The 26,039-nt window shown below is 43.0% G+C and overlaps 1 protein-coding gene across 1 annotated transcript; it reads right to left on the bottom strand.

The window, feature by feature from the left end:
* Positions 1–630: 630 nt before the first annotated feature.
* Positions 631–16,218, bottom strand: UQCRC1 (ubiquinol-cytochrome c reductase core protein 1). The gene is made up of 13 exons (XM_081184808.1): positions 16,063–16,218; positions 13,813–13,953; positions 12,210–12,296; positions 10,598–10,727; positions 8,793–8,991; positions 7,836–7,915; positions 6,189–6,304; positions 5,594–5,737; positions 3,910–4,070; positions 3,347–3,432; positions 2,526–2,614; positions 1,735–1,810; positions 631–883 (listed from the first exon to the last, which is right to left on the bottom strand). The coding sequence occupies exons 1-13, from the start codon at positions 16,135–16,137 to the stop codon at positions 819–821; spliced, it is 1,449 nt and encodes a 482-aa protein (XP_081040934.1). The 5' UTR covers positions 16,138–16,218; the 3' UTR covers positions 631–818.
* Between the last annotated feature and the right edge of the window lie 9,821 nt (positions 16,219–26,039).

The raw sequence follows: 26,039 nt of genomic DNA on the forward strand, positions 1-26,039 counted from the left end.
AGTGCTTCCTTTCCTCTAGTAGCAGGGAAAGGGGCAGCGGCAGTAGAAATCCATGTACACTGGTACCTTGGGTTACAGACGCTTCAGGTTACATACACTTCAGGTTACAGACGCCGCTAACCCAGAAATACTACCTCGGGTTAAGAACTTTGCTTCAGGATGAGAACAGAAATCGTGCTCCGGCAGCGCGGCGGCAGCAGGAGGCCCCATTAGCTAAGGTGGTGCTTCAGGTTAAGAACAGTTTCAGGTTAAGAACAGACCTCCGGAACGAATTAAGTATTTAACCCGAGGTACCACTGTATCCACATGCCACCTTCTCCTTCTTCCTGCCTATTTGGTGCAAAAAAACGGAATGAAGCCTCACAGTTTCCCACTAAGGCAAAAACACTAATTCCTGCTTGCTTAAGGCTTCCCCCCTCCCTTCCCTGTGAACTCCTTTCATAAGCTAAAGCAAAGCGCAGGTCACAAAGTTTTTAAAGAGGTTGTTGCGAGGGTTAAACGATACTGGAGACAAGTGTAAGCAAGATTTAAACGGTGAAAGTCCTCCCTCCTTGGAAAGATGAAGAAAAATGCCCTCAGCCCCCATGAGTCACTTCCATTGCAATTTAGCCATAAACACTGGATGCCAAATCCATTTAAATTTAATTTATTTAGCTCTCTGGGACGCACCTCTTACACAACGATAAAGAAGAATGTTTGTACAGCAGTCATGGAGCCCATCTTGCCACTGGCACACAAGAAACCCACAAGAACAGACCCAGAGGGGAGGGCCCTTCATTAGCCTCGCTGCCTCGCTTCCATTCTGCATACAACATAGCCTAGAAACGGAGCCAGTACATGGCGCTGCGGATACGGTTGTAGTCCGGAAGTTGTTCGATGGGACCTGAGAGAGAAAGAGAGTTGGTCATTAGAAAACACAGTCAGGAAAACATCTGGCATCATTGCTGTCCCGCTCCTCTCTAATCCACACTAAAACTATTATGGTCTTAAATCAGCTAAAGCAGAGCTAGTCTTACCCGACGGCTATGAAAGGCTTAAGATCAATTGTAACAATGTGTCTCTCTGTCCTCGGCTCCTCAGAGCCCAAATCCCCATAGTAGATGTTTGATTCAACAACAGGGCAAAATCCAAGTCTCAGACAATATGGTGTTTGAGGGGATTTTATAGACTCCCAGTTTTGTCTGGAAAGCCCCTTCCAAAGAGCTTTGCTTTGAAGACTTAGGTGGAAACTTTAATGACTGCAGTGTGCAATGGAGGAATCACCAGCTCCTTTAAGTAACCAAGCTGTTCAGGCAGGTTTTCCAAGGGAAGCGTTTCCTTGGCTGGCAGTCAAAGATGCAGGAATGCTGCTACAACGAGCCAGCCCACCTGCTAGTGTTGCATAAATGAAACTGACCCCAAATGAAGCATTTTACAAATGTTGCCAGAGCCCTTCTCGGTTAAAATCGTAGCTCCCTCGTAACGGGAGATGTAAAAAGGGTGGCGTGCAGACTTGTACTGCCTCAAGTGCTCAGATCAAACCTGATTCGCCAAATGCAGCAGGTGACTAATTTGGCATGGCTAATCTGAAGCAGCTCAAACAGAGATGAAGCCAAATAAAGGCCAAAATAGGTAAGTTGTGTTATGAAACACCCTCCGCCCCCCAGCAACCAAGGTTTCTAATGAAAGCAGCTACCATTTATGTCCTTTTTCATCTCCCAAGAAGATGAAAACATACAAGGCATAACCACTTACCAACTGCTGCAACAGCTGGGCATCTGTCATAGAGATATTTGCTCCAGACTTCCCGAATTGTTGCTGCATCAACCGCCTAGAAGTGTCAGAGAAAAGCAGAGGATTACACTTCAATCAATAAAGTCGGAGGTATTACTTTTCCACTACCCAGCAGACTGCTAGCCAAGTGTCATGGCTGGCAGAACTCTCAAGCTGGAAGGATCTCACATGGTTCAGCGATTTCTAAGATCATCTACAATGTCTTTCCCTCAAGATACATAGGGAAGCTTCATAATTTTCTGCAGCGCCTGTCCAATTAGCCTCAAACATGCCAGCACTGAACTTCAAGAATCACAACACGCTTTACTAAACATTTTTGTATGTTGTGATCAGGGTTCCAGATCTAGGCTTGATTTCCTGAGTTCTCTAAGTTCACTGCTGATGAGCAGGTGGTTACATATGCTGTACAGATACTTAAGTTGAACATAACCACCTACCCTGTTTCCCCAAAAATAAGACAGTGTCTTATATTAATTTTTGCTCCAAAAGATGTGCTAGGTCTTATTTTCAGGGGATGTCTTATTTTTCCATGAAGAAGAATACGATACACATATTCCAGGGAGGCCTTATGTTCAGGGAGAGGCCTTATTATCGGGGAGGTCTTATTTTGGGGGTATGTCTTACTTTTGGGGAAACAGGTTAGTTGTTGTTAAAAAGGAACTATGCAGAAGGTCCAGCTTTCAATGACAAGCATTATGTTCCAGAAATGCAAGTATATTTAACTTCTCCTTTCATTTAATAAAGATACCTACAGAAATTCTGGAATCCCATTCTGCCAGAGATATCCGGCGTCCGTAGTTCAGCAGATGGCTTCCAATATTCTCACATGCAGGAGTGGTACCTGGAATATATGAATTTGTCAATTGTCAGTGGAAACCTTAAGCTGTGTTTTAAGATGTAAAGAACATTATGTAAGACTATGCAAGCAGCACCATATAACAGGCCCTGTTATATGGTCTTTTTAGAAATTCATTTCAGAAAGCTACAATAGAATAGACTTGTTTCTGGCCGGAGGCAAGAATCCAGGCAAACAAGTGGCATTATCAAGGGTCAGATAGAAGTATCTGGAGTGTCATATTGAGTCCCAGGACTATCTTAAGAGACACTCCCTGCTTTTCTCCTGGGAAGGACTGGTTCTTCAAAGATGATGGTTCCTATAACATATTTCTGCTTCATCCAAGGTAATGATCTTAACCATATGCAAGCGGACTAAAATTCATATAGTTGAGACTTATTTTAATCTCATGTCAGCTCCACTTATTTTCTATCATGGAGACAAATGGATCTCATCTAGGAAGCTCCGAATCTGAACCAAGTGATAAAGACAAGAGGGAGCAGAAGAAAGACTGTGTCGTTTCTGACGGGCAGATAATTGCGTTACCAACAGTAGCCTTCCTGCTCCAGAGGTTGCACACAATGGACAGGTAACAGGAAAAAGCTTACTAGAATTTATAGACGTCAAATAGCTTGGGCTTTATGTCCAAGTGAGAGTCAGGCACCTGGAGAAACATTCAAAGATCCACTCAGAAAGTGCAAAGTAGGAACTCCCCAACTTTTTTAAAACAAATCATACCATCCAGTTGAGCCATCAGTGTGTTACGAACAATGTTTTTTGCTCTCTTCACCTCGCTGTCGGTCACACTGGTACAGAGGCGCATCCTGCACAGGAAGCGGAGGGGAAATGTTAATCAAATGCCAACCACTTTTAGGTGACTCTGCCTTTCATGTTTTCGTAGGCTCAATATTAAATCTTTACTATGGTTACTAATCAGTAGACAAAACCTGAGAGGTGCAAGCCATATAAGAAGTGATCAAAAGGCAGCACAAACATGGACAAATGAGTTGATATCCTGAATGAGGTGATGTCTGTATATCAGCCCTCAATGTTATTCATATTCTTTTCTATATAACACATGTAATGGATGTTTCTTCCTCAATAGACTTAATTGACATTTTCAATACCTATGGCCCCAAGAGATTTGCACGTGTCATAGATAGGTTGCAGTGAGATACATTGTGAAGCCTTATACAGTACTGTCCTGTCTACACCTAGTCTTTGTAAAGCTAACTCAATGTACTGACTCCCCTGCAGTGCAAGTTTTGTAGGAACAGAGCTGGCAATGAGCTCATACTCACCATTCACCCTGGGCAAAGTGCAGTGTGTCTTCAACATTCAAAGCATCAGTAACAAAATAGAAACCGAACAGACCTGTGTCAGAGTAGCACGTGTTGAAGGATTGGAAACTTTGACACAGCTTGTTTTCCACAGCAATTCTAGCCAGCCTGCTTGACTGATTCTGTAGGTAAAATAATTATGACCAGTTATGGCCATCTGGTTTGCCCACCAAACCCACCAAGAAGTTAAAATTAAGGAAGCAGAAAACACAGACATCATAGACCACTGTGACTGTGGATGAAAACCACCTGCACTCTGTGACAGAGACTGTTCCTCAGTTGCACAGATACTATGAGAATGTAAGTCAAAAAACCAAAGGGGATAGCCTGGCAATTACTGCTTTGGAGTTTGTTGCAAACTTGCCATGTGAGAATCCCAAATCCTTCCCTTGCTCAGTAAGCAGTTTCATGTTGCACTGCAGTCACTGCTCTCTCCACCCCCCAAATTTGGGGCACTAGTTGTTGCTGTTGTTTTTGTTTTTTAAAAACCAGACTGAATACAATGAATGAGACCATTGTCTCACTTGTCCCATTTTCAATTACCCTAACCAGAAACAGATCAATTGGAGATATTAAGGGCTGAGCCTGGGGTTTCTATATGCAAGGGACATACAACGAGCTACAACCCTCGTCGACACCTGCCAGAAAGACATCAAGGAGCACATTCTCAGATTTATATTCATGTTGATAGTCAAGGATAAACACACAACAGTTTGTGGTTCTATTCTCATGACTAGCAGTAGCTGAATTGTCTAAGTGCATGAAGATAGCACAAACAGGTACATCAAGAAGTCTTGACTGTTCAAAGTGCCTGAACGCTGACCTACTCAAGCACTGCACCAGCAGCAAAAGCATGTAGTGAACTGATGATCAACTCTAAATTATTTGAGTTCCCTCAATGAGACTTTAAATCCAAGACATGTAATCTTGCCTTCCGTAAGCCTATCCTTTTCCGGAGACCTGCATATCCGAATGTGAAAGGCAAGAATCATTTTCCAGGCAACTCATGTTTACCTGACCGTGTTAGATTTGAGGAGACTCACTGAATAGAATCCCTCTCTATTCAGGAATTATGGTTTTTGAAAATACAATCTCCACAATACACTCTTCAATGGAAACAAAAATATTGGAAGCATATAGCTATAATGGAGAATATCATTTTTTGATTTTATCATAATTTGAGATTTCAGCAAGGATTAGAGCCTCCAGACAGTTTAAACAGATTTGGCATTCCTTTATAGTGGAAGCATCAGAGAAGCCTAGCAAATCTGGAACTATGCTTGGTGATCTGATAATTTAAAGGCAGCCCTGTTTAGGGAAGTTTTTAATGTCTGATATTTTATTGTGTTTTTTGATATCCTCTTGGAAGCTGGCCAGAGTGGCTGGGGAGGCCCGGCTAGATGGGCAGGGTACAAGTAATAGATGATGATGATGATGATAGTCTACCTGAACTTTGCTATTTTAACTCATGTGCAACTAACTCAAACACATCATCAAATTAAGGCCACATTTTCACACCATGGGTTCATCTACCTAAAACTGCAAAATGGTGTATAATTTTGCTAGCATACAAAATGGAAATACATGTGGGAGGAGACTGTTACAAGTAATGCAAAATAGATATCCCAGTCCCATAGGAACTTACCTTGCCACCACCAAAAGTAACATCGTATCGCCCAATGACTGCATTAGCTACCAGAAGGGGAATATTGTCTGGATTGGCCCAGCCTGGTCCCTCCACTGCAATAGCAACATGAGCCAAAGGCAAATCATCATCTCTGACTCTGATCTGGAAAAACACACACATGAGAAATGAGTTCAGGTTTCAGGAGTAGACTGTTGCACTCTTCTCTCTCACCACTCTTCTCTCTCACCACATATTGCTGATAGATGGCACAGAAGAGGGCAGAGCACATTTAAACAATAGGGGGGCACAGGAATCCATATGCGGGATCTTTGTGCCTGCACATTCTAATCCTATACTTGGGTTTTCAGCTTCAAAATATGTATAAATACAGAGCAGCCTCTTACAATAGTTTGCCCAAAAAGAGGGGTTTGACAAAAAAAGGAGCGAGGGAGGCTATATTCTGGGGTGGTGAATTCAAGACTAGAATACAATTTTGCTAAACTAAAGGAGTCGGCAAACTATTTTATCACTATTAAGAACTGCCTAAGTGAAATCGACACTTTCTGAGATTCACTCTCTGTTTGTTGAGAATGCCAAGTATTTAAGACTCTACCTCACTCCCAGTGAAGCGGCAGTACGGAGGAATGGGAATTGTGTCTTCCTTGTATTCATAGGGAACGTTGCCAAAATGCTGCTTGGCAAGGTCCACGACTTCTTTGTGGCTGACCCCTGGTAAAGAAAGCAAAAGGAGTGACAACAATACAATGGCTTCTGTTTTCGAGAAAGAATACAAAAAATATTTTTTGTTGTTTGACAGCAGCATAACATGTTAAAATCTATTCTCTGATAGCTCTTTGGACAAAAGTACAGTGGTGCCCCGCAAGATGAATGCCTCGCAAGACGGAAAACTCGCTAGACGAAAGGGTTTTCCGTTTTTGAGCTGCTTCGCAAGACGAATTTCCCTATGGGCTTGCTTCGCAAGACGAAAACGTCTTGCAAGTTTGTTTCCTTTTTCTTAACACCGTTAATACAGTTGCGACTTGACTTCGAGGAGCAACTCATAGAACGCAGTGTACATAGTAGCCTTTTTTGAGGTTTTTAAAGACTTTGGTGATTTTTGAAGCTTTTCCAAAACTTCTTTTGCAGCCATTTGGTAAGTTAAGCTTTTAAAACTTTTTTGGGGGGGTTTGGATTTTGGGTTGGGGTGTTTGGAATTCAAGGACTTGGTGTTGGGAAGGGGTTTGCAAGAATCTGGAAGCTTGTGTGTTTTTTTCTGCATTTTTATGATTTTCTGTGACCATTGGGCCACTTTGCTGTTTTTTTAAAAAAAATCTGGATTTGAATTTCTGTGTGCTGGGTGGCTGGGGGAACAGTTGGGGAGGGGTTTGCAAGAATCTGGAAGCTTGTGGGGTTTTTTCTGCATTTTTATGATTTTCTGTGACCATTGGGCCACTCTGCTGTTTTTTTAAAAAAATTCTGGGTTTGAATTTTGAAATGCTCTTTACAGTATGTGTGACTTTAAAGAGCACTTAATAAACTCTTGTTGTACCAAATTTGGCTTTGTTTGGACTTTTTTTGACCATAGGAACGCATTAATTGATTTTCAATGCATTCCTATGGGAAACCGTGCTTTGCAAGACGAAAAATTCGCTAGACGAAAAAATTCGCGGAACAAACTAATTTCGTCTTGCGAGGCACCACTGTAGTTTAGCAGAAGTTTACGCAGTGCAAATTGTCACAGGAAAGTTAATTCTCCCACCCCAATGAAAATTTATTCACCAAGTCTATCTACTCAAAAGTCTTTTACTACATAAAAATATTTTATCTGCTTTCATGTGAAACTGAAAAAAAGTAAACAGGCCTATCTGTTAGTTTAGGCCCTATTGATTTCATTTTCACTATGCTGTACTAGCAGGAACAAAACTGGGAATGTGGTCCATTCAGTTCATAACACGGACTCAAAAGACATGGAATATGATTTAGCCATGTCTTGATTCTAAGCTTCCTTGACCAGTTGTTAAGCATATATAGGGTGTAGTGTGTACTTCCAGAAAACATTCAAAAAAAATTCTGACAAAGGTCAGTGAAATAAAGGAACTGCAAGTACCACCAGGGGAAGTTGATGGGCTGATCTGACTTGAGATATTTTGCCATCTGCTCTATGCTGGCCCCTACTGTAATCCTATTGAAGTTGTATATAATTGTACATCAGACGAGTCTAAGAAAGATGAATTATTCCTAACAGTAAACTAGTACCAACCTCCAGCAGCTGCCAGGACCATGCGAGGGGCTTTGTAGTGAGTCTCAACATATTCTGTTAGATTTGCACAGGACAAATGCCTAATGAAAATACAATAAATACATTAAATATGAAGAGATGAGTTTCTTGTGCAGTTTTTACACCACTGCAAGTCAAGTACTCCTATGTTAAGCACTCTGGAGACCTTGCCTTTCCTTCCTAACAGATAGTAGCTGCAATCTTAATTCCTGTTTTTTTTTTAAAAAAACACACAATGGTTCTAAAATATGTATAACTGTGCACAGGATTGTAATCAATGTCTCAGTCACATGGATATTAACATGAGAATAATTTCATTGGACTTGGAACTGAAGAGATGCCAATCTGGATCTCTGCTCAGAAGGTAAGTATTAGACAAGCCACTCTTTCTCACCCAGAATGCTGTATTTGGAAAACGGGAACAACAGTGATCAATTCTTAATAAAAGTTGTAAAAATACAGACTGTCAAGTCCTTGGCAACATCTTGCACTACTGATCTGCTTTCAATTGCAACTTCTTTCTAAAGTTTAGTATGTTAAGCTTTTAGTCCTGTTGTTGAAAAGACGTTATCCCTCTTCTTTTCAACATCTGTTAAAATAATGCAGGAAGTCCCAGGTTCAGTCTCCAGCATCTCCATGTAGGACCAAGAATGTCACCTGCATGAAACCCTGGAGAGCTGTTGTCAATCAGTGTCAACAATATTGAGCTAGGTAGACCAGCGTTCTAACCTGGTATAAAGTATCCTATGCTCGCCATGGAAATACACACCTTCTCTTTGCTTCTGTTAAAGCCCTTGCTACCTTATGTATTGTATGATACACCTTACCATTTATTTCAGTTATTTACTTCAAACAAGAACCTCCATAAAATATAACCTAGCAGTGGAGGGGAAATGATTTCAGATGCGCTTTATTAGCCAGGAAATAAGCTCTCCTTACTTTGCATTTGCTGTTGTTCCTTCAACAGTCCGACTCAAAGCAGTGCCTTGATAAGCTGTAGCATGCAGGTAATCAAAGACGACATGGGACAAGCTGCCATCAAGTTCTTGCATTTCTTGAAGGATGACATTCCGCTCCTTTTCAATCTGGGAATCCTCATAGCTGCTGTTCTGCACCACATCAGCCAGAATCTCAATTGCTAAAAAAAGAAAAGAAAAAGGGGTGGGGGGTGGGAAGAGACATGCTACTTAAGACATATTTTCTTGCCAAACTGAATGGAGAAGACAACTAGACATTCTTGGGCGAGAAATGAACTTGCACACAGATAAGCAGCAGTGGTTCCCAATTAGCTAATAATTGCAGCTCTCCTGTTTTTCAAAAGCCAAGCCATGGACCTAATTTTTGAAAATGTGGATATCTCTGCTGTAGTTTCTGGTATGTGAATGGTGCCACCATACCCCTCCCCCCGCCAACATCTCCCAGTGCAAAACGGGTGTGCATCTTCTGGGCTGCGCTCCTGCATGAGTCACACGACCTGTGCGAGAGCATGGTGCCCCAAACGTGTTTTGGGGCACTGCAATGTCACATGTTTTCGGGTGCTGTGCTCTTCACAAGAGCACGGCCCCCCAAAATGGGATGTTCTGGACATTTGACGGGTGTGTGCCAAAGGCACCCTGGGATCCACAGACCACCAAGTGGGAACCACTGGCCAATGTTCGGAACTCCCATTGTTCTAGGAGCATTTTGCGATAGGAAATTTCATTAGACCAAGCAGTTTCTGAGCTCTGGGCACAGTACTGTGCCAAAATTTGAGATTAAAACTGCAGAATGGAAGGAAAGGAGTACCTTTTTTCTGCCTCCCCACTTCCAGCTATTCTCTTAAGACTGGAGAAAAAAACCCTCTTAAGAGTATTAGGGGGGTGGGCAGGGGAAGGACTAGACTATGTGAAAAATGAACATAATATTTTAGCTGCAGTTCATTCATTTTCAGCTTTGTATTTTTGTTATTAAAAAGCATGCCTAGACATTCTGTTTTTGTGCCCATAACCTATGTTTAAGGTGCCATTTAGCTCCTAGATTTCATATCTCAGTTTCTAAGACTGCTACCGGCATATAGCATTTATGGCATCATAAAGCTACCACACAGCCAAACCCCCAATGATGACAAATAGAACACATCATCTTATTTCCTGCCTGTCATTCTTCTCCATCCTGCTGGTTTTATACTTCCCCTGCTTCTATTATTCTCCATCCCTACACCTCCCAAAATCTAACATCTCATTTGAGTTTACATCTCAGTTGCTGTTATATGGACTTGAATGAACAGTTCAAGTGCTTAAACTACAAAGCTTTTGCTAGCATATAGGGTAGGTGGTCCATGCAACTAGCATTTCATGAAATAATCAAAGAGTGAAATTTCTGCAAAGGCAGCACAATTTTACATCTTTTGATAACTGCTGGGATTACTGTGGCCAATTTTGGCCATCTGAAAGCAATTGCTTCTTGACAGCAATAATGTAACCATTTGTCCAGCCCTGGGCAACTTCCTTTAGGAAACCACAACACACAGGCTGCCAAGTGGTTAATACACTGTTATAATGTGGAAAATTGCTTCCTGCTGACTGAAATTGGCTTAAATCAAAAGCCATTATTTTGTGTGGAAGTGCAATTAAAATATAGCCTTCTACAAAAACCCTGTGGATTTGTTTTGTCCTTTGAAAGCTAATTAAACACAAATGCAAAGAAAGCAATATCCCCGCCTGCCAAATTCTCAAGTGTAAAATAACACAACCCAATGGCACTACCTTTGGGCAAATCTTTGGCTAACGCTTTCATGAAGAAGGCAGTCTGCTCACGAGAGGTGTAACTATTGAGATGTGCCCCCATGCTCTCAACTTCCTTTTCAAATTCAAGACCAGGGCGTTTCTTTGTACCCTAAAGAAATACAGATAGACAAACAATTGGATATCTGGGGGCATAATGAGTACGTAACAGTAGCTGAAGCACCAGAATTTTTAACATATGTGGAAACTCTCAAATTGCACAACAGAACACAAATTCAACTCAACAGTCACAAAATACTGCCACAGAGCATTTAAGTCCATTAAAAAAAATCTTTAAAAAGTAGTCTCTTTCAGAATGCCTTAAAAATGCTAAGCATTTAAAGAATTCACTCTGATGTGGTAAGCACAGGATATGTACAAATAATATTCACCACACAAAGGACATGGTATTCACTTTATTACATTTTTATTCTTTCTCCTCAACGAAGTGGAATATGAGAATTTGATTTCAGCCACAGAGAATGGGAGAAACATTAATTAAAAACAGGCTGATTAAATTTACAGACACACATCATGGTGGATCAGAGAAGAATCAGTGCAGCGTTATAAAGGTTATTCATGCTCTTCTCAAATACACTGAAACTATCAGATAGGTATGATCCAATCAATCTGATTTTTCTAGAAGTCCTTGCCAGAGATCACAGCAAAGTCATGCACTCATTGCCAATGCTGGTCTTTCTTTTTCCTATTAACTTGTATTGTCCTGATTATCTTTATGTGGGTTGTCAAGAAATAAGACTGTGTAAAAGAAATTGGGAGGGAATATGCGCTTAATGTGCTTCCTAGAGCTAACCTTGGCTGGCTGATAAATATTTCATGAGATACTAAAAAACAAACGAGGTAAAGTGTGAATTCCAGTTATACTGGTCTGTAAAAGGCATTAAAGCAAAAGTATGTATCTTTGCTGTTGGTTTGTTTGTGGACTGGGATATAAAGGATCAGAGGCAATATCATGCTTAGGGAAGGAGGAAGGAGAGCAGGCTGCTAAGATCCTAAGGATTCTGACTGAAAGATCCTTGCTTAACAGAACTCTAGCTGACGGGGCTAGCAGGATTCAAAATGCCAATCAACTGTATCCAAACAAGACAAAAGCCTGCTCCATGATCTAAGGAAACATCATGCAAAATTTGGTTGCAATAGCCTTAAAAAGGTAAAGGGACCCCTGACCATTAGTTCTAGTCGTGGCCGACTCTAGGGTTGCGGCACTACTCTTGCTTTATTGGCCGAGGGAGCCGGCGTACAGCTTCCGGGTCATGTGGCCAGCATGACTAAGCCGCTTCTGGCAAACCAGGGCAGTGCACAGAAATGCCATTTACCTTCCCACTGGAGCGGTACCTATTTATCTACTTGCACTTTGGCGTGCTTTCGAACTGCTAGGTTGACAGGAGCAGGGACCATGCACTGGGAGCTCACTCCGTCGCAGGGATTCGAACCACCAATCTTCTGATCGGCAAGTCCTAGGCTCTGTGGTTTAACCCACAGCGCCAGAGGTCTCCAAATACATAGTGAACAGACAAACAACTCTCCAAAAATATATAGAAGATATTGAGAAGAGAATAACTTGTCACCTCACCTTGAAAGCCAGGTGTTCCACAAAGTTGCCAACTCCATTGTTCTTCTCAGTTTCATAGCGGCTTCCCACTCTGATCCACACCCCAACCTGACAAAAAAAGAAACAATGAGTAAATACATTACATATTAGACCAATTTTCCAGACATTTGTCTGCTATTAAGACAGAGTGCACAGAAAGCAGTAGTTTACCTACAATTTCCACTACACAAAGAATAATTACACTCTTAAATCCCTATTTCTCCCTGTATTTTGTAGTTTACAAAGGCTTTTCTTACTGAGGCACAGCCTTTCTACTAATTGAATTTGTTCAAAGCATAATTGGAACTGAAAGTACAACAGGGGTTTGGTTCTAAAGCCTCCTCAGTGGTGGCACCCCTGGTGTGGAATAGCCACCACAAAGATGCTTGCCTGGCACCTTTCTTATGGCTGTTTTCATGCCAGACTAAGACCTTTTCATTATTTTAGGCTCTTAAAATCTTAATTTTTATCCCACTGATTATATGCAGCAATGCCTTTTAAAATATTGTCATATATTGCCTTTTATTATTTTATGCCTAGGAATGGCTTGAGTGTAGGTACAGCTTATTAGAACAATAAAGGTGTCTCTGTTTCTAGCAATCTGGCTGAAGTTATTTATTCTACTCCATGGCCTTAAGGTACTCCAAGTGAGCCAGTTACATTATAGAAGAGTGTTTTAGTAAGAAGAGCAATTCTTTCCTTTAGCAGCAAACTGTCTTTAAAACTAAAGCCCTAAAAACAGGGCTGCTGTTTAAGAATATTTGAAGCCTATAATGGGCAGAAACCAGTAAATATGCCAATGGGATGTCAAAAGCGTAATACACTCCAGAATTTCACTAGCCTTTCATACACTTTTCAGAGCCATTCAAACCTCATATGACCAAGATACGTTCTTCCTGTATCTTCTTACAATGTCTATCACCACTCTAGGTGAGTTATTTATAGACATTAACCTTGAGAGAAATATTTCCACGTTGACTTGTCTACTGAGGTCAGAGGTCCTGTGTGCCTTGTAGAAGATTCTGAAGCATATTTTAGGGAATGGCTCAGCCAGCTGGTCCTCACTGTTGCCCTGCCTGAACTGAAACTGAACCCAAGAAAATACTCAACGGCTATACGCTGAAGAGTAGATCAGTTGCGCTGGGCATGTTTCAGGAACATTTGCCTGTCATTCTGGCCTTCTCACGGAGAAGCCCCAGATAAGCTTCCACAGGAACCTTAGGGTTCTTCAGAATAAAATCTGAGAATCACTGCCATTGATCAGCAACAAGCAAAGAGCAAGCAAGCAAAATCCAAAGATGCACTGTCAGTTGCTGCTTCATAGCTGTGAATTCCTTTTCCTGGAGAGTCACTGAAGTCAGAACATTTTTTTGAATCAGTGAGAGGAATTATTTAGTGTTTGCTCCTCATTTAGTTTGATATTTATCTTTTAGAATTTTCTTTTCTGTTTTTCAAAAATAGTACTTTTTAACTTGAAACTCAGAAAGATGGCACTTCAATAAAAAATAGCAAACTTTAACTGAAGATAGGCCCAACTGAAACAACAGAGACTCTAATAATTTTCAGAACCCCATATTATGCTTACCGTACAAGTAGGCTGGCCAGATTGTTCAGAAGCCACATGTAAGCCATTGTCTAGAGTGGTGACATGTGTCTCAGGAATATTATGCAGCACCTGAGCATAAGATGCAGTGCTTCCTCTTCTTGTCAAACTCCATAAAGCTGGCTAAAGAAAAGTTTATTGTCAAAAGCACAATTCATATAACAAGATATATACACGAAGAGTCATATAAAGACATCAGATACATGTGAAAAATTACTTGTATGCAATTTTAAGTTGTTACAGAAACCACCTGATGAAATGTGACCACCACCAAAAAAAATATCCCAGCATTAATACAAAAAATAACTTCTGATCAGAAAGAGGACACCATGGTATATGCATACATCATATACCTGTATGGAGTTTTCAGTACAGTCATACCTCGGGTTACAGACGCTTCAGGTTATACGTTTTCATATTCACAACCCAAGCGTCCACTGTATTACATCACCGGTATCCAACTGACCTAACCAATTCCTTTCTATAAGGGTCCAACACAGCAGAAAATCAATTTTTGTTCAATCAACCTCAATTTTAAATATAAAGAAGCACTACAGAGAGATGGCTTTACAACTTTCCACTGACTGAGCTGAATGTAGCACACTTTTATTGTATTTTGTCTCTAAGATCTGAAACATCCCATCTACAACATTGCAATAAACATTTATAAACAACTATTTAAAATTTAGCTTTCTGCAAAAACCCAGTTATTTGCCCTGGCAATAAAGGAGAGCCCAAAGCACTCAAAGTCAATAGTCACTATAAAAGGTGCTGCTATTAAAGATATTGCCATTTGGCAGTAGCAGGTAAGTGGTATCTAAATTACAAAACTGAAAATGACAAATTCTCCATCCAGTCCCATTTATTGTTCTAATGTATAAATCTCACTATAACCTACATCTTTCATAAATAGGACTGCCTCAGATTACTGCCCACCAGCTTAGCATGTGCATCCGTCAAAGTGTAATGATGAGCAATTCTATGTCATGCCTCCCTAGCCACTGAAATTGCAAACGGAAGCAGGCATTTCGTAGACCCCAATGCCATCCACCCACAGAGGGGTGCCAAATACATCAACTCCAAAATTACCTGTTCAGGAGGATTTGCAGAAAAAAGCTTTACAATCATTGTACTATTAACTAAAAAGAATGCCTTATGAAATCTTCCTTCCAGTACTGAAAACTACATCTTTTAAAGTGAAAAATGAGGTTTCCCCAAATAAACTTGTGAATTGCTACATTAAATCTTTGCAAATGCACTTGAGGAAATACACAAATGAACACCACAAAGCATATAAATTACCTGTAGCAGAACATTAAACTTAAAGGTATTAAACTTGCCCCAAATACTAAGTCAAAATAATGCTTATCTTTCTACATAGATTGATGACAGAAACAGCTCATTATTTAAATTCAATGTAATCATTTGGGAAACGTCTCTAACAATTAAAGCAACCCCAAATTTCATTAAAAGAACTGAACTCCTAATTCCATTATCCCATGAATCAAATCTGACATGCGCACATCAGAAGCTTATTTTGCAACACAAAAACAAAAAAGGAGAGATTTTTATATCCGCATAACGGTGGCAAGTTGGCAACTTCTGCCCAATCTCACTTAAGCTCAACAATGAATTTAAGAGCTCTGGGACTACCGCCACAAATGTTTCGGAAAACATGTTTCTTCCTCTTTTTTTGGACTGTGTTCCCACAACGCTACCCAGCAAGATGTGGTCAGTACTACACGCCTAAAATGAACTGGACCGCTTGACTTCAGAAAGAAACCCTGCCCCTTCTTATGAAGTCTTAGAAAGGCTGCTCGGGGCGCAGGAAAAACACTCTGCAGGTGCTCAGAGGCACGTTTTATTTTTGCTCCAAAGGACACGGCCAATGTGGGGATATGGGAGGGTACGTGGCGATGCTGTCAAAATGAGCACCGCCCCAGCAACAGCAGCAGCGGGGGGGGGGGGGCGTGAAGGTTGGTGGGGGGGCTGCAACCCACGATATCTGTAGAATGTCACGATTTGCGCTTCCATCGCCGGCAGCTCTCAGCCACTAGGCCTCGCCCGGCTGGTGAAATGGGCGGCCTGGACGGGCGCCGTGACCTTCGCGAGCGGCTTCCCCCCGGGCTCCGCACACACTCCCCGCTTCGTCCGCTCCCCCTCTGCCCACCACCGCCGCCCCTTCCTCCTCCTCTTCCACCCCGTCAGCGGCCCACCCGGTCAGGCACTCACCGGAGCGTGAGGACCCCGAAGAAGGGCCCGGCTGGCCACACAACCCGCGGCCCGGCACACAGAGGACGCCGCCATCTTGCCGCCTTAACCCCGGCAGCTCGGCAGGAGGAGAGGGAAGAGCGCATGCGCGGGAGGAGGAAGGGGGGGGGAATCGGAGATGAGGCAAGACATCCGCATGCGCAGGAGAAAGATTGTAGGACCCGTAGACGTCGTAAAGGGACTGTCTGTATTCAGAGGGAGTCACCAGAGAGAGATAAGAAAGAGTTAAGAGTCACACACACAGGCTAAACTTACGGTAAAAGATTGAAGGCCGCCGTTGGTTAGGGGCTTCTCCATGGGCGTCGCTCGCTTGCGTCATTTGAGGGAAGAGGCCTATACCTTGCATGGGAAGCCTGAGTGGAGAACTTGTTCCATTTTAGACCGGAAGTGTGTCAAGAGGAACTAGCAGTGCTTTTGGCGAATCTTCTACCTCTATGAGGGCAGAAGCCCATGCTGTTTCTTTCAAAGTTAGCCCAGAATCTGACCGCCTGCTTGTGTGTTTCCTAAGATTTAATTCTTTCTCTTAAACATAAAAAGTCAGAGAAAGGGAGGCTGAAGAGAAAAGAACCCACCTCATTAAATGGACAGGCCATCTTCCGCCGTCCCGGGAGAGAGAATTTATAACGAGGGGGTTCCAAATTGGGTCTTTGAACAGGGTGAAATAAAGCCTAATTTCGTTTCTGCTTTTTCCCCTGACAGGGACTCAAAGCGGCTTACTGCTAAAATAAAAGCAACTAAAAACGGGGAAAGCGATCGTTTTAAAAAATCAAACATTAATAGAATCAAACTTCTAAAAATTCATCTATCCTCATTTTAATCTAAACGGGAAAATATTAAAACGACACCTGCCTTGAGAGCAGTACATGTGAAAAGGATCTAGGAGTCTTGGTTGACCACAAACTTGACATGAGCCAACAGTGTGACGCGGCAGCTAAAAAAGCCAATGCAATTCTGGGCTGCATCAATAGGAGTATAGCATCTAGATCAAGGGAAGTAATAGTGCCACTGTATTCTGCTCTGGTCAGACCTCACCTGGAGTACTGTGTCCAGTTCTGGGCACCACAATTCAAGAAGGACACTGACAAACTGGAACGTGTCCAGAGGAGGGCAACCAAAATAGTCAAAGGCCTGGAAACGATGCCTTATGAGGAATGGCTAAGGGAGCTGGGCATGTTTAGCCTGGAGAAGAGGAGGTTAGGGGGGGATATGATAGCCATGTTCAAATATATAAAAGGATGTCACATAGAGGAGGGAGAAAGGTTGTTTTCTGCTGCTCCAGAGAAGCGGACACGGAGCAATGGATCCAAATTACAAGAAAGAAGATTCCACCTAAACATTAGGAAGAACTTCCTGACAGTAAGAGCTATTCGACAGTGGAATTTGCTGCCAAGGAGTGTGGTGGAGTTTCCTACTTTGGAGGTCTTTAAGCAGAGGCTTGACAACCATATGTCAGGAGTGCTCTGATGGTGTTTCCTGCTTGGCAGGGGGTTGGACTCGATGGCCCTTGTGGTCTCTTCCAACTCTATGATTCTATGATTATTAAAATGCCCCCCATCCACCTGTTGCACAAAAGTTTCTTCAAGGCAGTGGGACCTGCAACATGATGTTTCAGCGTGGAGCATTGATGTTCAGGATTTGGTAGTGGCTGTGTTTAGTGAGATGGAGCTATGAAGCCACCATCCTGACACTTGTGCTGCTCCTGCTTTCCTGGATGGGGCTGGGGGCAGGGCAATGGTGAGGTTGGGGCAATACAGCTCTTCTGCCGGTTTAACCACACAGCCCTGATCTCACTGCCACCTTGTCCCAGGCCTGTTAAAAAAAAAAGTGTCCATCCCAACATATGCGCTGCCCTCTCAGGGTATTCCATTCCACTCCATCTGGCCACTCTCCTGATTTTCCGTTCCCTCCCACAACAGCCAGGCCACATTCTGTGGTTGCTGAGCACTTTGTTTTTTTTTATAATATATTTTTATTGCTTTTTTCCAGTTATCATATCAAACATCAAAAGAAGAAAGAAGAAAAGAAAAACAAAAGAAATCCAACTTTCAATTACATTTTTCCATAACTTACTGGACTTCCCCACATCTCCCTCACCCTGCTTTCTTAACAATAAAATGTCAGCAAATTAATGGCTTGTTTCGTGTGTTATTAATATTTTCAAATAAATCTCTTTTAGGTTCAAAATGCTTATTATCAATTTACTTTTACTTTAAACTAAACACAATATTATTTTAAACTTTAGTCCTTTCCAGGTCATATCTTAATTTCCAATATACAAAATCTTATTGCTGGAGCTTAGTTTCCCAGGTCATGCAAATTATTGGCATTCATATAACTTGTAATATTTTTGTAAATAGTCCTTGAATTTTTTCCAGTCCTCCTCCGTTGTTTCTTCTCCCAAATCTCGGATTCTGCCAGTCATTTCGTCCAGTTCCATATAGTCCATCAATTGCATATGCCACTCCTCCAGTGTGGGCAAATCTTGTGTCTTCCAGTGCTTTGCGATAAGTATCCTTGCTGCTGTTGTTGCATACATAAAAAATACTCTATCTTTCTTTAACACTTTCTGGCCGACAATGCCCAGAAGGAAGGCCTCTGGTTTCTTAGGAAAGGTATACTTAAATACCTTTTTTAACTCATTGTAAATCATTTCCCAGAAAGCCTTTACCCTTGGGCAGGTCCACCAGAGGTGGAAGAATGTCCCATCCGCCTCCTTACATTTCCAGCATTTGTTATCAGACAAATGGTATATTTTAGCAAGCTTGACTGGGGTCATGTACCACCTGTATATCATCTTCAGAATGTTTTCTTTCAGGGCACTACATGCCGTAAATTTCATACCGGTGGTCCATAACCTTTCCCAGTCCTCAAACATAATGTTATGCCCAATGTCTTGAGCCCATTTTATCATGGCGGATTTAACTGTCTCGTCCTGAGTGTTCCATTTAAGCAGCAAGTTATACATTCTCGAAAGTACCTTTGTCTTTGGTTCTAACAATTCTGTCTCTAATTTCGATTTTTCCACCTGGAATCCTGTTTTTTTGTCCAACTTAAACATCTCTTGAATTTGAGCATAATGAAACCAGTCTTGCACCTTATGCTTTACTTTTTCATAGCTCTGTAATCTCCAATTGTCGCCTATTTTTTCTAACATTTCCCCATATTTCAACCAACCGGTCTCCATATTGGGTCTTTTTCGGGCCTTGGCCTCCACTGGTGATAACCACCTCGGGGTCTTACTTTCTAATAAGTCTTTGTATTTTATCCAGACCATAAATATTGCTTTTCTGACAATATGGTTTTTAAATGTTTTGTGAATCTTAACCTTGTCGTACCACAAATATGCATGCCACCCAAAAGCATTGTCAAACCCCTCTAGATCTAGGACATCAGTATTTTCCAGTAACAGCCAATCTTTCATCCAGCAGAAGGCTGCAGCTTCATAGTATAACCTTAAGTCTGGCAGGGCAAACCCCCCTCTTTCTTTTGCATCAGTTAGTATTTTGAATTTTATCCGGGGCTTTTTGCCCTGCCAGACAAACTTCGAAATATCCTTCTGCCATTTACCAAAACATTCAGCTCTGTCCACAATCTGAAGGGCCTGAAACAAAAACAACATCTTTGGCAATACATTCATTTTTACTGCTGCAATTCTACCCAACAAGGAAAGTTTCAATCTTGACCAAATTTCTAAATCCTTTTTAACCTCTAACCAACATTTTTCATAGTTGTCCTTAAACAAATTCAAGTTTCTGGAAGACAAATTTATCCCCAGGTATTTCACTTTTTTAACCACAGTTAATTCCGTTTCTTTCTGAAACTCATCTGTTTCTAAAGGTGTCAAATTTTTAACCAAAACCTTGGTTTTTTGCTTATTCAGCTTGAATCCCGCCACCCGACCAAACTCTTGAATCAGTTCTAATACTCTTTTTGTACTAGATTCTGGCTCCTGTAATGTCAAAACCAAGTCATCTGCAAAAGCTTTCAGTTTATATTGCTTCTCTCTGACATGTATTCCTTTTATCAGCCGGTCCTCCCTTATCATGTTCAAAAGCACCTCCAGGACTGAAATAAATAACAGAGGGGATAGGGGACACCCCTGCCGTGTTCCTTTTTCAATTTTAAACTCATCTGTCACCACATTGTTCACAATCAATTTAGCTTTTTGTTCTGAATAGATTGCTTCTATGCCATTTTCGAACCCCTGTCCCACTCCCATCCCTTCCAAATTTTTCTTCATAAACCTCCAGGAAATATTGTCAAAGGCTTTCTCCGCGTCAATAAAAATTAACACTGCTCTTGTATTGATATTTGTTTGCAAAAGTTCCAAAATATCAATGATATTCCTAGTGTTATCAAACAAATGTCTGCCTGGGAGAAAGCCTGCCTGGTCCTTGTGAATTACTTCATTTAGCACTCTTTTAAACCTACTTGCCAAAATGTCTGCAAAGATTTTATAATCCACGTTTAGGAGTGAGATGGGACGGTAGTTCTTTAGTTGGGTCTTTTCAGCTTCCAGTTTAGGAATCAATGTGATGAAAGCTTCTTTCCACGTTTCCGGTGTCTTCTTCCCCTCCATAATCTGGTTACAAACCTCCATTAGTGGTTGTGTCAAATAGTCTTGGTTGCTGAGCACTTTGGGTCCTCTTTTGGCTGCTTATTGTTACAGAAGTCTGGAAAACTCTTTTTACTATGTGAGCAGGGTTATTTGGAGACAAGAAATCTGTTTTTGTCCATTTTAAACATTTTTCTTATTTATAGCATTTATAGCTTACCTTTTTCTCCAAGGAACTGAAGGTGGCATATGTGATTCTCCTCTTCCTCATCTAATCCCCACAATAACCTTGTGAGGTAGGTTAGGCTGAGTAGCAGTGACTGGCCCAAGGTTGGCCAGAGAGCTTCATGGCCATGTCCAACACTCTAACCACCATACCATACTAGCTTGCAAAACTATTTACCAGGGGAGAGCCCCTATTTCCGGTATCCATCATCAGCAAACCCTTGACCTTACTTTGCCTCTTAGGGCAGTTTTGGAGACACCACTTTGAAAATGGCTGTCATGTGTGCCACTGTGCACTAGAGGCCACTATCTTCCTTTCAGCCACCGCTACAACTGCTTATTGAGATGAGTTGCAACTGCTCTATAATAAGCACAAATTCAGAGTAAGACTAAACATTCTCAAACTTTTTTTTTATTTAAAGGAAACAGTGGTGGTTTACGCTTTGCTTCAGAAGCTGTTTTGGTAAAAAAATAAAACAAAAACTGGGCAGGCGATTTATCGGAAAACCTATAGAGTTTACAGTAGATGGGAAATAGCCTTCACCAGTGTTGCAGCAGTTGGGGGGGGTGTTAGCAAAGTCACTTAAAGCAGATGGAGTCCAGAGAGAAAAGAAATCTTGATATCACTTTACTGAGGAAAAAACAGGATAGTTGAGAAAGGAACAGAGAGGTTTTACTTTTTGCTTTACTTCAGACCTTGTACAGAGCAGGGAGACATTCAGCTAAACATGCAGAGGAAAACTCCCTCAGAACTACCCAACCAATTATGGCACGTAATACCTCATCAAATATCACACCACTGTGCACGGTTACTAAGCAATACCTCCAACTGTCCACCTCTTGGCTAGTTGACTTTAACACTTACCGTTAGACTGCTCAAGGAATGATCTCTGCTGTTGCACTTTGCACAGGGGGTGAAGCTATAGACCTTGACACTAGTGGTGTTGCTGCTTACTTGGACAGGGTAGGATAGGCGCTGGGGAGATCAAGACTGCATGGGTGGCACCAGCAAGAGAGCCAAATTGGTCCCAGTGGGGCACCTCTGTAGCCTGAACCTCACCACCAAGTTAGCATCATTTTCACTGGTGTCAGGGGGATGGCACTGTGGTCTAAACCAGTGTTTCCCAAACGTTTTTGGGCAACGGCACACCTGTGAGCCGGAAAAAAATCTCGCGGCACACCACCATTAAAGCCCCGCCCCGTGACGTCAGCGCGCAGCGTCACGCCGGGAGGGACGCACAAAAGCGAAAGTTTTTTCCCTCCCCCTTGCCGGGGTGGGAGGAGGCAGCAGAGCGAGGGCAGCTGAGGCGGCGGCGGCTGTTGTGGTGGTGGCGGCGATAGCGGGCGGAGGAGGGGGCGGCGGCGGGAGTTGCTGCTGCTGTTGTTGCTGCTGCTGCCCGGACATGCCGGCCTCCTCCTCCTCCGCTGTCTCGCGATCCTCCCTTTTGCGCGCGCTGCCCCGCCGCTCGGCACCACCACCGCGGAGCCGCCCCCGGCTCGACGCGGATCCTCGCCGCCGCCGCCGCCTCTCACCGCCCGACTCGCCCGCCTTCCTCCCACGGCACACCAGCCGATGTCTCACGGCACACTAGTGTGCCGCGGAACACCGGTTGGGAAACACTGGTCTAAACCACTGAGCCTCTTGGGTATGCCGATCGGAAAGTTGGCTGTTCAAATCCCCATGACGGGGTGAGCTCCCGTTCCTCTGTCTCAGCTTCTGCCAGCCTAGCAGTTTGAAAGCACGCCAGTGCAAGTAGATAAATAGGTACTGCTGTGGTGGGAAGCTAAATGACGTTTCCGTGCACTCTGGTTTCCGTCACGTTGTTGCGTTGTGCCAGAAGCGGTTTAGTCATGCTGGCCACATGACCCGGAAAGCTGTCTGTGGACAAATGCCAGCTCCCTCAGCCTGCAAGCAAGATGAGCCCCACAACCCCATAGTCGCCTTTGACTGCACTTACGGTAACCGTCCAGAGGTCCTTTACCTTTTACCTTTCTTCCCCATCATCAGTGCTGCTACTGCCAATGTGTAAAGTGGGATATTAGCATACCTTCCAACACCTCAACAGCAAAATCCTGGGACACAATCTTCCTTGACACCATCTTCCTGTTTTCTTCTCATGAGAGGATGGCAGCCGTTTTGGACATAATGATCTCGCACAATTTCACAGCCTGATTTCTCCCCCCAAAAAGCGCTTTTCTCAGGCACGGTGCCCAAACTGCATGCTTTGGGGTGCTGAGCGAGATCATTGCCCCAGGAAATATCATGGTGAGAAAATGCTCAAGATCCAAAATGTCAGCCATTCTCTCACGAGAAAAAAACAGGATGTCCTGGTTTTTCTGGGACACTTGCGGGGTATGGGATAGAGGACTCAGACAATGACCCTTGCTGTAAGAACCAGTTTGTAGTGCATGTGCGCACACAAGAAACTTGCCTGGGCAGGCCTGAGACACAGCTTAGTGCAGTCACAGTGGCCAAGGGTGATCAGCTACGACTAATCATTGGCAGGGATACCTTGCCCACAGTGTTTCATGTGCTGGTAGCCTCGGTTTGCATTACTGCAATGTGCTCTAAGTGGGGCTGCTTTGGGGCGTGGTTTGGATGTTTCAGTTATTGCAGAACACTGTGGCTGGGCCAGGGGAGAGGAACCTTTTTCAACCTGAGGGCAGAGGAAGTTTTAGGGTAGCACAACCAATGTGGTTGTACTGGGTGCTGAACTGCAGGAGATGCCACAAGAATACTGTAGAACAGAGCTCGAGAGGTGGGGTGTGTGTATGTGAATTTTAGCATAGCAAAGAGCACAAGCCCAAAGTACAACACTGCTTAGGGCCACATTTCCTCCCGAGCAACCTTCTCATATCTCTGCTGCATCAATGTGTTTTGCTGCTGTCAATGTTTTAAAATGTTATATTATTTTGCATAACTTACATTTTATTATGTGCTTTGTCAGTTATTTTGTGCCCTACTCTGGGATAATTTTTTTTAAAAGAGCAGGTTAGAAATCTTCTAAATAAATAAATTATATTTTAGCCTCCCCACCCCCAGCACCACCACTCAATTGAGCAATGAAGCCGAAAATTCCTGGTGAATTAATTATGAAGGCCTTTTATGTATTATTTAGGTTGTATTCAATTTTTTTGTCTCAGCAGTCAAATGTAATGTCATTTGGGCCTTTGGGCTTTGGGTAAAATTCTGAGTCACTGGAGGGGACTTAAATGGAGGTGGGAGGATTCTCAAAGGAGCACATCAATCATACAAATTAAAACCATGTAAGGCTTGTTTAAGAAAAGATGGGGTGAGCTAGTAAAAACAAAGCAGGACAATGTTGAATAAAACCCAGGATTAGATTTATAGCAATTTACCATCCCTGATTTATCTGAAAATAAGTTATCTTCTGGCAGCTTTGAGGCCAAAATCCAAAGGTCGCTTGCCAGAATGTATAGAGATTATTATTATTTCTGCATTAGCAACTGCTAACACTGAAACATTAAAAGTACAGTTACATTGTTTATCTGCAATCCCATATAGCCACGAAAGTTATATTGAACTAAATCAGGCTCTCTTGTGCACAGCAGAAGCATGGAGCCTTTTTTAGCCTGAGGTCCACATTCCCTTGTTGGCAACCTGCTTGGGGCCACTTGTAAGTTGTGGGCGGGGCAAAAAGCAAAAGTGGGCGGAGCAATGGGTGTGAACGTTACCATTGTCCAGTCGGCTAGTTTTTACTTGCCTGTTGTGTGTACACCTTCGCACGCCCCTCTCTGTCTTCCATCCAGGGCAACCAAGGGTTATCCTTCAAGCTGTGAGATACAAGGCATGTTATTCTGTACCAGAAGGTAGCCTTTAATGGTGAGCCATGAAGCAGCCTCGCTTCCCCTTCCATGGCCATGGTACAACCAGAAGAAAAACTCTGATCCTAAATCCTCACTGCCTTGTGGGATATCTTCAGGAGAAGAAAATGCTAAGGAGTAAACCCTACATGAATCTGGTGGGATCGCGCCTCGTGCACCTCCTTCTGGCAACTCCTGCAGACTGTCAGTATTCTCAGCACGCAGTCAGAGGTAACTGGCCTCCCCCGGGCAATCGGCTGAGATACTTGTTGACCTTCCCGTCTGCGTCTCCCGGCAGGATACAGGCAAGGCCATAAATCGGCGATCCTCCTCAAACGTGAGAAGAACACACCTTCTTCCTCCTCCCTGCATTCCCCCAGGGAGGGGAAAAGAGACAGACAGGAGTCTATTTACATGTCTTTTATTCCTGTCATTTCAGCAGTACAGAGAAACGTGTCTGCACTCTCCAGACTCCAGCAGTAGAGTCACAACTCCACCCCTGTACTTCCAGTACAGGTCAGATGACACTCTGAGCTAACATCCGGTGCTCAGTACAGAGAATAGACTGCCCCTTTCCCCCAATAGTACAGTTCCAGACATCAACATCCTGTTTTGCATTCCAGCCACCTGCAGCTGGCTTTTGCATTGCTGCTTTTTTCTGACACAGACAAGCTGGTGCCAAATGTTTTGCTCTGCCATAAGAAGGGGGACAGGAGGAGCCTTGAAGTTGCCCATCGACAGTAAGCTCATGGACAGCAGATTGAGCTGCCACACAGCTCACAGTCTTCCCCATTATGCTGAGATGGATTTATTGTTATTTGAGCTATAAAGGTAAAGGTAAAGGTACCCCTGCCCATACGGGCCAGTCGTGATCGACTCTAGGGTTGCACGCTCATCTCGCTCAAGAGGCCGGGAGCCAGTGCCGTCCGAAGACACTTCTGGGTCACGTGGCCAGCGTGACGAAGCTGCAACTGGCTAGCCAGCACCAGTGCTGCACACGGAAACACCGTTTACCTTCCCGCTATAAAGCGGTCCCTATTTATCTACTTGCACTTAGGGGTGCTTTTGAACTGCTAGGTGGGCAGGATTCGAACCGCCGACCTTATGATCAGCAAGTCCTAGGCACTGAGGTTTTACCCACAGTGCCACCCGCGTCCCATAATTTGAGCTATAGTCATTCTAAATTTGCATATATACATATTCATTAGCATTTCGTGCAAATCCCTGTCTTGTTTAGTCCTTTTTTGGGGTGCTGTGTAAACCCTAGCAGGGCGGCCCAGCTTTTCATACCAAGATGGCCGCAAGGGTACTTTAACATGGAACCTGCAGGCTG

This window comes from Podarcis bocagei (genome assembly GCF_964188305.1).
Source record: "Podarcis bocagei genome assembly, chromosome: 2".
Lineage (NCBI taxonomy): Eukaryota > Metazoa > Chordata > Lepidosauria > Squamata > Lacertidae > Podarcis > Podarcis bocagei.

What these genes read in the sequence shown, in the direction of transcription:
- UQCRC1 (XM_081184808.1), bottom strand. Translation starts at nt 16,137, where the DNA reads ATGGCGGCGTCCTCTGTGTGCCGGGCCGCGGGTTGTGTGGCCAGCCGG. An exon ending in TTACTTTTGGTGGTGGCAAG is followed by an intron (nt 4,071 to 5,593) that starts GTAAGTTCCTAT and finishes TTTTACCTACAG; the next exon opens with AATCAGTCAAGCAGGCTGGC. An exon ending in ACTGATGGCTCAACTGGATG is followed by an intron (nt 2,615 to 3,346) that starts GTATGATTTGTT and finishes CATATATTCCAG; the next exon opens with GTACCACTCCTGCATGTGAG.